General features: G+C 36.1%; 3 protein-coding genes across 3 annotated transcripts; all 3 read right to left on the minus strand.

Annotated features, from left to right (window-relative positions):
* Positions 1-4,869: 4,869 nt before the first annotated feature.
* On the minus strand, positions 4,870-6,291 carry LOC143552605 (uncharacterized). Its single transcript, XM_077042779.1, has 2 exons — positions 6,244-6,291; positions 4,870-5,347 (listed from the first exon to the last, which is right to left on the minus strand). The coding sequence occupies exons 1-2, from the start codon at positions 6,275-6,277 to the stop codon at positions 4,902-4,904; spliced, it is 480 nt and encodes a 159-aa protein (XP_076898894.1). The 5' UTR covers positions 6,278-6,291; the 3' UTR covers positions 4,870-4,901.
* Positions 6,292-7,615: 1,324 nt separating this feature from the next.
* On the minus strand, positions 7,616-10,143 carry LOC143552606 (pentatricopeptide repeat-containing protein At4g14820-like). Its single transcript, XM_077042780.1, has 2 exons — positions 9,348-10,143; positions 7,616-9,274 (listed from the first exon to the last, which is right to left on the minus strand). The coding sequence occupies exons 1-2, from the start codon at positions 9,932-9,934 to the stop codon at positions 7,681-7,683; spliced, it is 2,181 nt and encodes a 726-aa protein (XP_076898895.1). The 5' UTR covers positions 9,935-10,143; the 3' UTR covers positions 7,616-7,680.
* A 1,148-nt stretch (positions 10,144-11,291) lies between these two features.
* LOC143552604 (protein NRT1/ PTR FAMILY 8.1-like) lies at positions 11,292-13,277 on the minus strand. Its single transcript, XM_077042778.1, has 3 exons — positions 13,065-13,277; positions 12,356-12,909; positions 11,292-12,235 (listed from the first exon to the last, which is right to left on the minus strand). Exons 1-3 carry the CDS (start codon positions 13,245-13,247, stop codon positions 11,362-11,364), a joined length of 1,611 nt encoding a protein of 536 aa, XP_076898893.1. The 5' UTR covers positions 13,248-13,277; the 3' UTR covers positions 11,292-11,361.
* Between the last annotated feature and the right edge of the window lie 826 nt (positions 13,278-14,103).

Genomic DNA, 14,103 nt, shown 5'->3' on the forward strand with positions numbered 1-14,103 from the left:
TTAAAAACAATGGCGGAAAGAATTGCGGGTAAGATAAAAAGTATACTTACGGGTTTTCTTAATCTTGAAGGTTCTGACGGGCGGGGACGAACCCGATGGAACTGGCCTCTTCATGCCAGTCACCGTCGTAACGCTTGGCTGCTCGGAGGTGACAGCTGTCCCAACCCCCATGACAATGGTCTCACCTGGGTTCCCCGCCGCCTCCTCACTTTCGGTCTCCGAGTCGGACCGATTTCCCTGATCGGCGGTGGAGGCGACATTCGCCTTGCCCTTCACGCCGGCAGCTTTCTTCTTCCTCACGAAGAAAGGCCCATCTGCGGATCCCTCATCAGAAGATGATAAAATTAGGGAAACTCCAGCAGAGGTTTGAGCATGAAGCGGGCGAGGGTTAAAGAATCCCTTACCTGGCCGCGTGGCGCTCAAAATCTCGTGACCCGGCGGGTAGACCTCCACGAACCTATCCGCCGTTTGCTCCAGGATGGGCAACTCGTTCTCATCAAGAGCACGAGTACCCAGCCGAGCGGGACCACCGCTCTCACGCGGTTGCAGAAGCGACTGCAAGTTGTTTCCCTCTGAAAATAAAAGAAAAACAGTTAGAAGAAAAACCCTAAATCAGCAAAAAAGACGGAGCATACCGTAGGGAATAGAATTCAAACCGTATTCGAGGATAATAGGTACTTGCGGCGTCCCAGAACCAGTATCCTTCCATACCCGGCTCATCCCAAGCATCACCATCCCAGACTCCGCAAAGCGGTAAACCGGAGTCTGGATCCGGGAGATATTGGTAAACCATTCCGCCTCCTGGTAGTTGGAGGCGTAATAACAATAGGCATAACAAAAATATAGTAATAAAATCAAATACCAAAAATTTATGCATAACATCTACTTGAGACTTTTTATTGCATCATCTAGTTTTAGTTTTTTTACGTTTTGAGCGCCAAATAGTTGTTTATGAGACATATTACTATTATTTAAAACAAAATTAATAATTATACACTTATTACAAATCACAGATAATAAAATTTCAAATATCATGAATAATGACCTAAAGCCCTAAATCGTTTGCACCTCACAATCTCACATGATGTAACTATTTAACTAGACCAGTAAATGAAAACTAGATAAGTATCAATATATCACAATGTGAAAATCATTCAATGATAAATGATTCAAATTTTCAATCAATACAAGTAAAAAATTAAAAAGAAATACATTATTAATTATTATGAATATCAAAATATGATTTGGTCCATCCTCAATACTCAATAGCTGCCTGAAGGTCACAATTAGAATTTTGGAATCGGCCTCTGGTCTCTTAATGTTTATGGAATTCAATCGGCCACCACTCGTGTATGTTTATCGATTATTATTGTAATTATTTGATTTTAAATTTAGTTTGAGCTCAATACCTTAAATAGATTATGGACAAAAAACATATTGGGCTCAATGTGTAATAAGGAGACTGAGATTTGTATCTAATGTTATATATAAAAAAATTAACTAAATATATGAAAAATATATAAAAAAAAGTTTTGCGCCCACAAAAATTAAGTGCCTCGTCCGGCCGTCAGGATTGCACTAAGCCCAAGTCGAGCCTGCCATTCCACTAGCATTCATCTTTACAATGTATAGTATAATTTTGTAAGAAAACCTAATTACACCTTTGTATAGTAATTTTCTAAAGCCTAAGGTAGCGGTTAGTGCACATAGGTTTGATTGTTTGAGAGCAAGATGAAATTAGCCAGTGTGAACGAAAAAAAAAAGATAATTTTGGTTGGTCAATGAATGAAATCACTTATTACATAAGGAGCCCCCTTGTTCTCTCTAAACACATCAAACACATCCCTTCGCATCATCATCATCATCATCATCATCATCATCATCATCTTCTTTTCATTCCATCATCTCTTTTACCTTACTTTCTCAACACCACCACCAGGTTGACGCCGTCGCCACCACCACTACCATTGTTGACGTCACCACTGTTGATTCCGCAACCACCTAAGCACCACCACCACCACCATCAACGTAACCACTCACGCCGCTGACACCACCACCGTCGTCGCCACCATACTTCGCTGCTGCTGCCACCATCGTCACAACCACCACCACTTGATCACTACCATCGCCATTACTGTTTTTTATTTTGATAAATTTTCTTTATTTCGAGGTAATGGTATTTTTTGTCATTTGTATTGCATTCATGCTTACAAAATGTTACACCCCAACCGACGGTGGAATATGTTGAGGAGAGACAGTGATTGCTCATAGCACATGATATTACGTGTTACAATAGTTGTTTAATTCAATTCAATATCAAGCAATACATAGGTACAATAAAATAAATTGTTTTATTATAAGCTAGGTCCAACCATTCAATCCTATATCTCGCACGAAGTAATCTTCAACAAGCAAATTTTCAATACTTGAAAAACATGCGAGGGTGTCAACTAAAAAATAGTTGGTGAGAACATAGGTTTTAATAAAATAAGATTTAAATTAAAAGCATTCCATATGTGTTAAGTTACATTTATATTTTGTGATTACAACCAAACCTCTGACACGTTTAGCGAGTCGTCTAATCCACGATTAGACTATTATGTTTAATGATCGTCGTATTCTGAACACACAGGCCTCTACCCAAGGCCTGCGTGGGTGAGTCGGGCCAATAGATCTATCATCATACTACCACGGGCTTAACAAGTTAATGGTTGTACATGCGATTAAGTATACACTTGTAATGATCACATACAATGAATATCATGAAATAAAATAGCATGTAAAACAAATTGATTATGCATGTTTTCCACCCTAAAGTATAAAATGTTTAAAAACATGTAAAAGGGGCTATGAACTTACCTTTGTTGATTAATTAAGACTAGCAACACTTTGGTTTAGAGCAACAATGATCAAGAAAGTTGTTATTAGAATGTTACTTTATTTCAGTGGAATGGAATCTTTGACCTTAGGTTCCCAGGAAAAGGTAAGTGGGTCTATTCATGCCCGGACACGCCACTTTGTTTTTCCTTAGGCTGTAGCCTTTGTGACAGAACCCTTGGTGAATATCTATAGATTTGGTGTTTGTTTGGAAGTACAATTGGATTTTATGGTTTCATGTGATAACTTTATGGTTTAGGGTTTTAGATTATCTTTTCCAGGAAAAATAGGTTGCTTGTTGTTCAAGACACGAATTTTAAAAATAGTAAACCTTTGAGCTATATTACAAAATTTTTATATGTTGTAATCGTATGATTTGTTTAACTTATATATTTTTATAAAATTAAATGTTATTAAAAAAATATAAAATTCGTAGGCTACCGAGGGGTCTGATTCGGAGTCATTAATAAAAAAATTACTAAAAATCGATACTTTAAAGAATTAAGGCGATTCCAGTTGGATAATTTTTATAATTCACAGTTCTACAATGTATCCAAAATTGGGTCATAATTCGTAAACATGGGTGAGTTATGACATTCGTTTTGAGACCAAAGTTGTCTGTCAGGATTTCAGCAACACCCTTTGTTAAAGAAAAATAGTAAAAACGCTTTTAAATTCCATAAAATTTTACACCAAAAATTACAGAGATACTAGACATATAAAGAACCAACTTAGGCTTTTGAAATTCGTGATTTGGATATATTATGACCTAGATCTAAGCATTGAAATAAAAGGTTTTTCTGCAGAATGAAAAAACAAAACCTTAAACGAAAATCAGAACTTACTAGGAAGGAAACGGCTTGTGAATCTTTGAAAAGATGAGGATCGCGACATTGCAACCTTGGAGCTTTGGAATATGCATGTTTGGAATGAATTTTGAGTGTGCTAGGTAGTTCTGTTTATAGGGTGTTCAGAGAAGAGATTAGGATCAATTAGAGATAGAATTTGACTAGGTTTTGAATTCAAAATTTGGATAAGGCAAATCTTGGAGATCAAGAATAGAATATTCTAGAAGATTACTTTTGATTTAAGTTAAATTAGTAATGATAAAATTTTAATGCTACATGCTATAAAATATTAATCTAGGCATTCCCGGTTAAACGTGTCACATTAACGATTAAACATGTATATGATGAAATAAACATAGAATTATGTAATTGTACATATAATAATAGTGTTACTAACTAGAAATAAATAATATATGATTCCATAATAATATAGATGGTAAATCAATACACAAATTTATTAAATACGAGTATAAAAGACTAGCGATTGCATGCATGAAAATGCATAGGTGTTACACAAAACATGATAAGGTAACGATTCATTTCTTTCTCATAAGTTAACCAAACGTGACAATGCAATAGTAATGATCTATTTCATTCACTCTTCCATTTCATTACTTCATCTAATCCATTCCTTTGCCCTATACAGAAAATCACAATATGCTTGCAGGAAGATCAAGGCATACACGACACTCCCACTATGTATTTCCAAATTCTAATACTTGGATTCCATTTTCTTTTGATAAAATTATGAATCTTTCAAGATAATTAAATGATAAAACACAAAACCCGAATATTAATTCCATTCGCGAATATAATCTGTGTACGTATCTACTTTGAAATAAAGTTCAACGAGATAACACAAATGGGAGGATAAATTTATAATACATGATGTATAATCACATATTTTTGTTTACGACCTTGTAGACGCGTAACATACAACTAGCTATGTGTAAACTGTGTTGGCATGTTATACTAAAAAGCTGGTAATTTTCATGAGTTTTTTAAACAAACCGAAGAATAACATAACAAAGAAATAAAGCATACGTATCATAACCGAGTAACTTTATAAAATTCATATAATAATCACCTACACGTCTTGGCAAGAGTAAATTCAAGATTTTATCCATAAGCCAACATTATTATTATACTAGTAACATCAATTTCAAATCTTGAAAATCACTCCAAATCATGCCCTTTCTCCTGAAGCTCTTGGATAACTTCATTCTTCATCCTCAACCACAACTTAAGTGCTTCTTGATCAAACTTCTCTTTCTGCAACTGCTTCTGATAATTCATGGGACCCGAGTCCATCTCTATGGTCCCTTTGGCACTCACCATTGTCCCAATCATCCCACCTTTTGCAATGAACTCGGTCATGGCCTCCTCATCACCAGGGTATGGGTAGTTGATCCGTTGATACAAATGAGCCAATTCTTTCTCTTCTTTGGGTACCGGTTTTAATGTCCACCAACCAAGTGGTGATGTTTCATTGTACAACCACATGGCACCAAACACTGCGTATGTGCATAAAAGTGCTTTGCCTATTTGTTTCCAAAAGTAGTAGTCTTCCTTTCCAAGGCCTATTTTCTTTAGGTACTTCTCAGCATTGAAAGATTTAGTCACTGGAAATGAATGACCAGTGTTATAAGATTGACATATAGGTACAATTAAGTTTCAAATTCAACTTCTCAAGAGTAACAATGAAAATTGCATACTGATTTGATTATATAACAAGTTCAACCCTTTGTCAGCTAATAACCTTAAAAATTGAAACTTTATCACACTTCTTAGTTTGTTAATAAGAGAATCAAGCTTTAATCACCTTAATAATCTAGTATTTCTCTCAAAGAACATAAGATTTCAAGTTAAACCACTTTTAGTAACAATGAAAGTTGCGTACTTATTTGGTTAAAGAACACTTGTCTTAAACTAATAACCTTAAAAACTGAAACTATATTACACTTGATAGTTTGTTAATACAAGAACCAATCTTTAGTCACCATTAATTACTTGTAACTCGCTCATGATTTTAAGTTCAACCCCTTATAGTAACAACTGAAATTGCATAAACAACACTACTTTTTTAACTAATAATCGAACCTTAATCGCACTTCAAAGTTTGAAAATAAGAAAATCAAACTTTAATCACCTTAACAATCTTGGAATCTTTCAAAAAACATAAGATTTTAAGTTCAACCCCTTTACAGTGAAAATCGAAATTGCATACTGATTTGGTTAAACAAACACCACTTTTCAATTAATAAATAACCTTCAAAATACAAGAAAATGAAACGTTAAACACCTTAAAAATCTTGTAATTCGCTCAAAGGTGATACATTTTGGGTAGTCATTTTATCAAACAGTTGGTGGGCACACATCTTAATAAGAAAAACCAAACAATGATAACGCATCAAAACCTAAACCCAAACCCAGGTCCAGAATTTATTTAATTTCGAAATTAACCGTCCGGAATAGTGAATCTGATGATAAACAAATAGTCGCAGGGGTTCAAAATTACCTGTTTCGGCAGCTCTATAGCTTTTGCGAACCATCGAGAAGGCAAATACGCGAGAGCTTGCAACCAGTTTGAGTAATCTTGGTTCATCTACAGTCAGTCTCTCTTGATTAGGGGAAAAAAATGTTCCTTTATTTTCTTCAATGTAATTACATATTAAACCCCTCAACTTCTCTTCATTTGTATTACTAAAAGATTGAATTTCGTTTATAAACTTAAACAAGTCGGTTGGTTTGTATTTATATTGTTCGGTCTTTAATTAGATTTTGACGGTTTAATGGTTCGGATAACGATTTGAAAATTGAATCTAGCCGTTTAACCTTTATTTCTTTTTGTAGCTAGTTTAGTTTTTCATTTTTTAAAACCATGATTAACAGTTAAGTCAAAAAATTTTCATGAAACCAAATTAGTCAAACTATGGGTGCTGCTAAACGTACTCCCTCTATACCATTTTTACTAGATGTACACTCCCCTGAACTTATTAAATCAATTAATATTAGCTCTTAACATTATTGATATGCATATTAGTCCCTATAATATTTTTTTCACTTAATAGTCCCCACTACATATATCAAATTAAAAACTACTAAGCTATTATTATTAATTTATTTTTTTAGTATTAATATTGTAAATATTTATAATATCTTTTTTTAAATTTTAATAATATCAATATATATATATATAAATATAATAATGCATCGATAATGATAATAATAAATATTATTATTATGATCAAGAACAATAAACACAAAAAAGTGAGGAAAAAAAACTTCACAGTTTTTAATTTAATATTTTAAAGAGAGACCATAAAATACAAAACAATGTTACATTAAAGTAGTATGTAAAATAAAATTCTTAAAAGTAAACAAAAGTTTAGAGGAGATAAAAAAAATCTTTATAGTTTTAAATTAATATTTTCAATGGATACCACAAAATGCAATAAATTATTACAGGAGAGTAATATGTCAAATAAAATTCTTAAAGGAAATGAAAGTTCGAGGAGGAGGTATGACAAGCTGAGAAGACGGGTACGTTTAGCCTAATCCTCAAACCATTGACACTGAGTTAGCATGCCACAAGACCTTTAATGGTTTTTTGCAGTCCCACTAAATTCAATTTCTGCATAGTTTACAAATCCTGCACTTTATTATATAGGCATCTAAGTTTTTATATATTTTTTTATCAAGCTTTTATTTTATAATTAGTTAATTAGTTTATATGTTGCATGTGCAAAAAATATTAATTTAAAGATAAAAAAATCAAATAATTTTAGAAAAGCCACATCATCATTTATCAATCTGAGTAGAACTGTAGAAGAGAGAAAAGGTGAAAAAGAAGAGTATCAACTATCAACTCATTTGTTCTAAAACCTGTATATGCAAGAGCACACATAACAGTTAACACATTGACTTACTCTGTTTTTCTTATATACTATACAAGTCACCAATAGTCTTTGCAAGAACACACGCCATCCTCGTACCTATGGAACCTCGTCCTATCTCGTACAACAATCCGAACCCCATAAACCTTAGACGCCAACTTCAAGAAGTTATGACAGTCTTCACACACCCGAAGATTCTTAATTATCCGAATGCAAGATCCTCTATTCTGTTTTAACAACCCGAAACAAAGAGCCAACTTCTCACTATGCCATAATAACGCCTTTGTCTTTTCATCCTCGTCCAAATCAACCAAAACACACGACATATTTGGACTATAACCTGCCACTTCTAACTCACTCACAACCGCGTCTAACTTTTCATATATCTCATCCACACGCTCATGGGTTTTATCCGCAGTTAAAAACTCATGTATCTCACCATCCACTTCAATCCTACTACATCCCCGTTGCTTCACCACGCCTTTGTTTTGCATAACCTTCCTAATCTCCCCAACATTTTCCCATTTTTTTTCTTTTGCATAAATGTTTGATAGGAAAATGTGGGCCCCGTCATGAAACGGGTCGAGCTTGAGAACCCGTTTGGCTGCGAACTCACCGAGTTCAACCTCGTTGTAGATTCTACAAGCTGCCATTAGGGAACCCCAAATGACCACATTTGGTGCCATGGGCATTTGCTCAATTACTTCTAGAGCTTCTTTAAGCAAATTAGCTCTACCATAAAGATCCACCATGCAACCATAATGCTCGCATTTGGGTGTTACGTTATAGTCGTTAACCATAGATTCAAAGATTTCCCGACCCTGTTCGACTAACCCCGCATGACTACAAGCATACAACAAGCCTATAAATGTGACCTCGTTCGGCTTGGTTCTATTAATTTTCATTTTGTAAAACAGGTCGAGTGCGTTAATAGCATCTCCGTGAACCGCGTAGGCCCTGATCATGCTACTCCATGTAATAACGTTTCGTTTATGCATTCTATCAAAAACTTGTTTAGCCCTATCGAGCTCACCACATTTTGCATACATATCAATAAGGGCGTTATTAACCGGTAACACTCCACTATACCTATTTTCATTAACATATGATTCGATTTTCATAGCGTTATCTACCGCACCTAGAGTAGCACAAGCAGAAATAACACTTAGCATAGTGACCTGATCAGGTTTTACACCCGAGGTTAGCATTTTATCAAACAGTTGAAGGGCATTCTGAGGTTGACCGCCCTCTGCATACCCAGATATCATTGCACTCCAACAAATCAAATCCTTTTCAGCCATTTGATCAAAAATCAAGCGTGCAGATGCAATCTGTCCTGCTTTTGAGTACCCTGTAATCATGGCGGTTGACACAACTACGTTTTTTGGGGACAGATTTTTAAACATATTAGTTGCAATGTCCATAGAGCCACAGCTTGCATACATGATCACGAGTGCACATTGCAGGTTATAGTCAACCATAACTCGGCTTTCGGTTATAAACTCGTGAAATGTTTTCCCAAATTCCAAATTTCCAGCACGGGCACAAGCGGAAACGACGGTTGAAAAGATTTTCTCATCTGGTTTTATATTTAATCTCTTCATCTCCTCAATCAAAGGCAAAACATTGTTGTACTGCCCGTTCCCGCAATAACTGTTCACAGTATAGAAATTTAGATTACAATAGCAATTCAAAAGAAACCAACAAGCGGGAAAAGAAGCCATACCCGTCGATCATCACATTCCAAGCAACAATATCTCTCTCAGGCATTTTATCAAACACCAGTCGTGCATCTTCAACATGTCCACAAGCCGAGTACATTGCAACCAAACCTGTCTGCACAAATGGGTCGGACACAAAATCCATTTTTGTAGCAAACCCATGAAGCTCCATCCCTTCACTTAACGCCGAAACTCGCGTTGACGCTTTTAAAAGCGGCGGGAGGCTAAAACTGTCAATACCAAACCCGTGTTCCCTCATCTTGGCATAAGCCAAAAGGGCCTTTTCAGGCTTGCCGCTTCGAGAAAGCTCACGCAATAACTTGTTAGAAAGATGTGGTTCCGGGTTGTGCATTTGGTAAAATACCAATAACGCGTAGTCAAAGGACGGGGAGGATAACGTGCACGCTGAAAGAATGAGTTTGACGAGGACGGAGTTTGACCGGTCAAGGCCCGTTCGGAGGATTTGGGCATGTATTTGCTTGAGGTGTGAGAGGGACGACGAGGTCGAGAGGGTGGTTAAGAGATGGCTGTAGTGGTTTATGCTGAGGGTGGAAGATATTATGGGCTGTGGAATGGTGGTCATGAGATTCATGGTGGATTATTGGGCCTGTATCATTTAGAAGCTCTGCCTGAACCAAGTCCTGGATGAATAATAATCGTTTAGTAAGTGAATTCAATGGAATGTATATTGTTTTTGGGTCAGGCATTTTATCAAACAGTTGGTAGGCATACAATGGAAACTGAAAATTCTAAGAATAATAAACCCAGATTCAGAGTGTCAATTCATATCAATTACTAATAATATGAACCACAAAATCATAATCAATCAACACAAGAAACGCGTATACAAAATTCACAATTCAATCATCTGGAAGTATGAAACTAAAATAATATTGTTGTAGGGGGGTAAAGACTGACTTGTTTCTCCAGCTCTAATGCTTTTGTATCATCTACTTCTTTTATGCTCAATGATATTCAACATTACCCCTTCAAGTTTAATGCTATTTCGCAACCTTCTCCATTTTTATTGCAAACCAAAGTGTTAATCATGTTAGACTAATGGGTTTCGGGTTGACGGTTGTATTGTTCAGCTTGAACATGACTCATATTTTTATTCGTGTAAAAAAAAAAGCAAGCCAAATTCCCACACAATCAAAACCATGTAGCTTGAACAAGGTCTTTTGACTCGTAAACATGTCAAACATGTAGTAATCAAATTGGTGGATTGTAAAAAACCGGGTTAGATTGGTTTGTGGGTCGCTCTGTTTAATTAAATGGTTAAAAGTGTTAAAGAGTAAGACTTGTACACCTAACATGACCAGATTATTAAAATTGGTCAACCTGAACACAACACATTTATTAAACATGTTAGATATGATGATCTAAATTATCTTTGTGTCATGATAGAAATTGTCTCATGGTTGGATTTTTAGTTCGCTCTCCTGCACTTGTCATGATTGTATTTTGGAAGCAAAAGGCGTGATTGTTTCAAACATAGAGCAAAATTAAATATACATATCGTAAATCTTATCGGTATAGAATGCATGAAAATGAAAAGAAAATATTAAAAAGTTAAAAAGAATTTGATTAGTTGGTAGTAGTATCTCATGACTTCGTGGTTTTCTCATTAATTAGGTTGATGTTTGAAACTCGTATACTTGTTAGCATTATGGTGCAACAGGAAACATGACACGATTATAAGTGCATTTAAGTTAGGATTTATGTTTTTTACATGAATAAATATCTAGGTCGTGTTCAGGATCAATTATTTAAAAGTCTAGAGTCCAACCAAAATCCTTCAACCCTCCGACTAGCCACAGTTGAACCCCCCCCCCCCCCCCCCAACTCTAGGAGCCTTAATTTCCTACAAACAAGTTTGTGTCATTCATTTATTCATTTTTCACATTTATGCAGTTTAATCACAACTGCAAACTTCATTTTACAACATGAAAAGAAAACTGAAACAACAAACTCAAAGCAAGATACTATACATGAAAATAGAACACTATTGTTGTGTTCTTAGTTTGTAAGACGTTCAGAAGACACACCATCATCCTTAAGTTTCCTAGATATAGTCCCAACAGGCTTTTTGTAGGTGTACCATGTCGAAATCAATAAAAACGCCCCAAAATTTAACACGCTTAAAATCGCTAAGAGCCAGAAAAAGTTTTGTAACTGACCATGATTCAAGTTGTCGGGTATCCACCCGGGCTTACCTCCTTTAGTACTAATATCCGTCACAATCGTCACAAGCAACGAGCTCAAATAGCTTCCAAGTGCAACTGTAGTCAGTTGTAAAGCCGAACACAAACTCCTCATCGAGTCAGGAGCTTGCTCGTAAAAAAACTCCAGCTGCCCGATAAAGGTGAACACCTCAGCACAACCGATCAAGAAATATTGTGGAACTTGCCAAAATATCGTCATGGGCATATGCTTGTAATCGTAATAATTGTTTCGTTTCACAATCCCGAGTCTAACGACTTCTAGAATCCCTGCAGCCAACATTGCAAAAATCGAGATCACTAGGCCGGTTCCCATTCTTTGGAGTTGGGTTATGCCTGACTTGTTGCCCGTGAATTTACGGGCAACAGGTACAAGGATCCAGTCATAGACCGGGACCCAGAATATGACACTCAGAGTGTCGAAAATGCTCAGAGCCGCAGGTGGGATTTCAAAGCTGTTTAGGGATATGTCCATGAATGAGCCTTGTAACACGAATAAGTTGCCCATTTGCCCGTAAACCGTGGCAAAAACGATGCCCGTGGCCCAAATAGGAAGTAGTTTAATGATAGACTTAAACTCTTCCACTTGGGTCACCGTGCAAAGCTGCCACGGATCAACCGAGTCTTTTATGTGGTCCGATTCTGTTTCCACCGCGGCCTTGTCCAAGAAACTGGAAACCAAACAATCGTTTCCAGTAAAATTTAACTTATAGTAAACTGTACCTCTATCCCAGAGGATAAAGATATATAATGCTTTAAGGGAGGTAAACAAAAGTTTTAAAAATGTTTACCTGAAATCTTTGGTGTGTTCAAGCTTCCGGCTTCCTACGATAGCCGACTCATTGTCTGCAGTTTCATACAAAGCCGACTTGTCAGCGGGCACACTAACTCCTCGTTTCTTCCACGAAGCCACAATGACCTGACAAATGCGGGTCAATGGGCTTCCACCCGGTTTCTGGTTCCGGTACAAACGAGTACCTGAAAAAAACGAGCCAACAGCAATCGCCATGGCCACCGCTGGGATCCCAAATCCCCATCCCCAACCCACATTGTCTTGGATCCAAACAAGAACAGAGGACGCGATTAACGCGCCAATATTAATCGAGAAGTAGAACCAGTTAAAGAAAGAACTCTTGTGCTTCTTTTCTTTTTCTTCTGAATCATCAAACTGGTCCGCCCCGTATGACGAGACGCACGGCTTAATCCCTCCTGTTCCTAGAGCCACTATATAGAGTGCCGCAAAGGCTACCGCCACTTGACCGTCTGTCGCGTGACAAACATCTTTTGATACACAACTTGGCCTTAAACCCGGAACCGATGCTGATAATGTCAATAATGTCATTCCCTGTATCATATGACACAAATCTTTTTATTGAATAACTATCTCAGTATTAGAAAAGTTTGAAACTAGAATATCTAACTACGAAACAAACTTAAAGATAAATGATAAGTCAATAAATGATAACTATAATAGATTATAAGTTCACTTAACACACTTACAATAACATAGATGATAGAGAAGATAGCAATGGTCCAGTATCGGCCTAGATATGCATCGGCTGCGAAAGCACCTATCAGCGGTGTTATATAACATGTTCCTGACCAATTCGAGAGGTTTCTTGAAGCCGTAGCACTATGCTGATTAAGGTGGTTCTTGAAATAAAGCAATAGGTTCGTGCTCATTCCATAATACGCTAGTCGTTCGCAGCATTCATTTCCTGTGTATTTGCGAATACACGAATCAATATTTTAGATACATTCGATCATGTTCCTCTAGCAAAGTGTTCTTGTTAGCAGGTTTGTTCTTGTAATCAAGTGTGCCATCTTTAGTGTACACATCTTCTTCTAGCTCAAGTTTGTTGTAAGTCAGATCTACTACATCACTCATGCTTAGGTTTCTTTCTTTCTTTCTTACCTTCTGATGTAAGTAAATCAAAATTTGATGATTATGACCTTGGGAGTTAACCCTAATAAGATCCACATAAGTTTAGATAGTATGACATACAATGTGGATAATCAAAGCCTCACAGTGAGGTTAGATGGATAAAAACGAGACAAAAGAATTACAAAATCCAGATGATGAAGCCAAAATATTAACAGAAATTGCTAACGAAGGATACAACTACTCCCAATAATTGAAGATTTAAAAATGAGTTTTATGACTAGGGACCCAAAAATATTTTAGAGAAAATTGTCAAAATATCATTTTACTTTTTTTTTTCATTCATTATTTTTGTTTTACAAATAATAACATTTCTATACTAATTATTTTTATTTTATAATGTTCTTATATATTGTGCGCTTTTGCCGTGACGAACCACCATCTTGATACTACTCTGATCTGAACACACTTAATTAAATTAACTGTGGAATTCTCCTCTCATTTACTACTTTTAAGAGTCCAAAACACGTTATGACAGAGAATGTGTCAATCTCCTTATAAAAAAGTTCCGTTATCCTCTTTAACAAATGTGGGATGTCACAAACAACTTGTAGACTTTGCTCCATATTTTTTTACAACCACGAGATTTGAACTTTT

Source organism: Bidens hawaiensis, unplaced genomic scaffold (assembly GCF_021521415.1).
Source record: "Bidens hawaiensis isolate Kalapana, Puna unplaced genomic scaffold, B.hawaiensis_p1.1 tig00016945_1, whole genome shotgun sequence".
Lineage (NCBI taxonomy): Eukaryota > Viridiplantae > Streptophyta > Magnoliopsida > Asterales > Asteraceae > Bidens > Bidens hawaiensis.

What these genes read in the sequence shown, in the direction of transcription:
- LOC143552604 (XM_077042778.1), bottom strand. Translation starts at nt 13,247, where the DNA reads ATGAGCACGAACCTATTGCTTTATTTCAAGAACCACCTTAATCAGCAT. An exon ending in TCTCTATCATCTATGTTATT is followed by an intron (nt 12,910 to 13,064) that starts GTAAGTGTGTTA and finishes CATATGATACAG; the next exon opens with GGAATGACATTATTGACATT. An exon ending in GAACACACCAAAGATTTCAG is followed by an intron (nt 12,236 to 12,355) that starts GTAAACATTTTT and finishes TTTGGTTTCCAG; the next exon opens with TTTCTTGGACAAGGCCGCGG.
- LOC143552606 (XM_077042780.1), bottom strand. Translation starts at nt 9,934, where the DNA reads ATGAATCTCATGACCACCATTCCACAGCCCATAATATCTTCCACCCTC. An exon ending in TGGAATGTGATGATCGACGG is followed by an intron (nt 9,275 to 9,347) that starts GTATGGCTTCTT and finishes TACTGTGAACAG; the next exon opens with TTATTGCGGGAACGGGCAGT.
- LOC143552605 (XM_077042779.1), bottom strand. Translation starts at nt 6,277, where the DNA reads ATGGTTCGCAAAAGCTATAGAGCTGCCGAAACAG. An exon ending in CTATAGAGCTGCCGAAACAG is followed by an intron (nt 5,348 to 6,243) that starts GTAATTTTGAAC and finishes ATTCATTTCCAG; the next exon opens with TGACTAAATCTTTCAATGCT.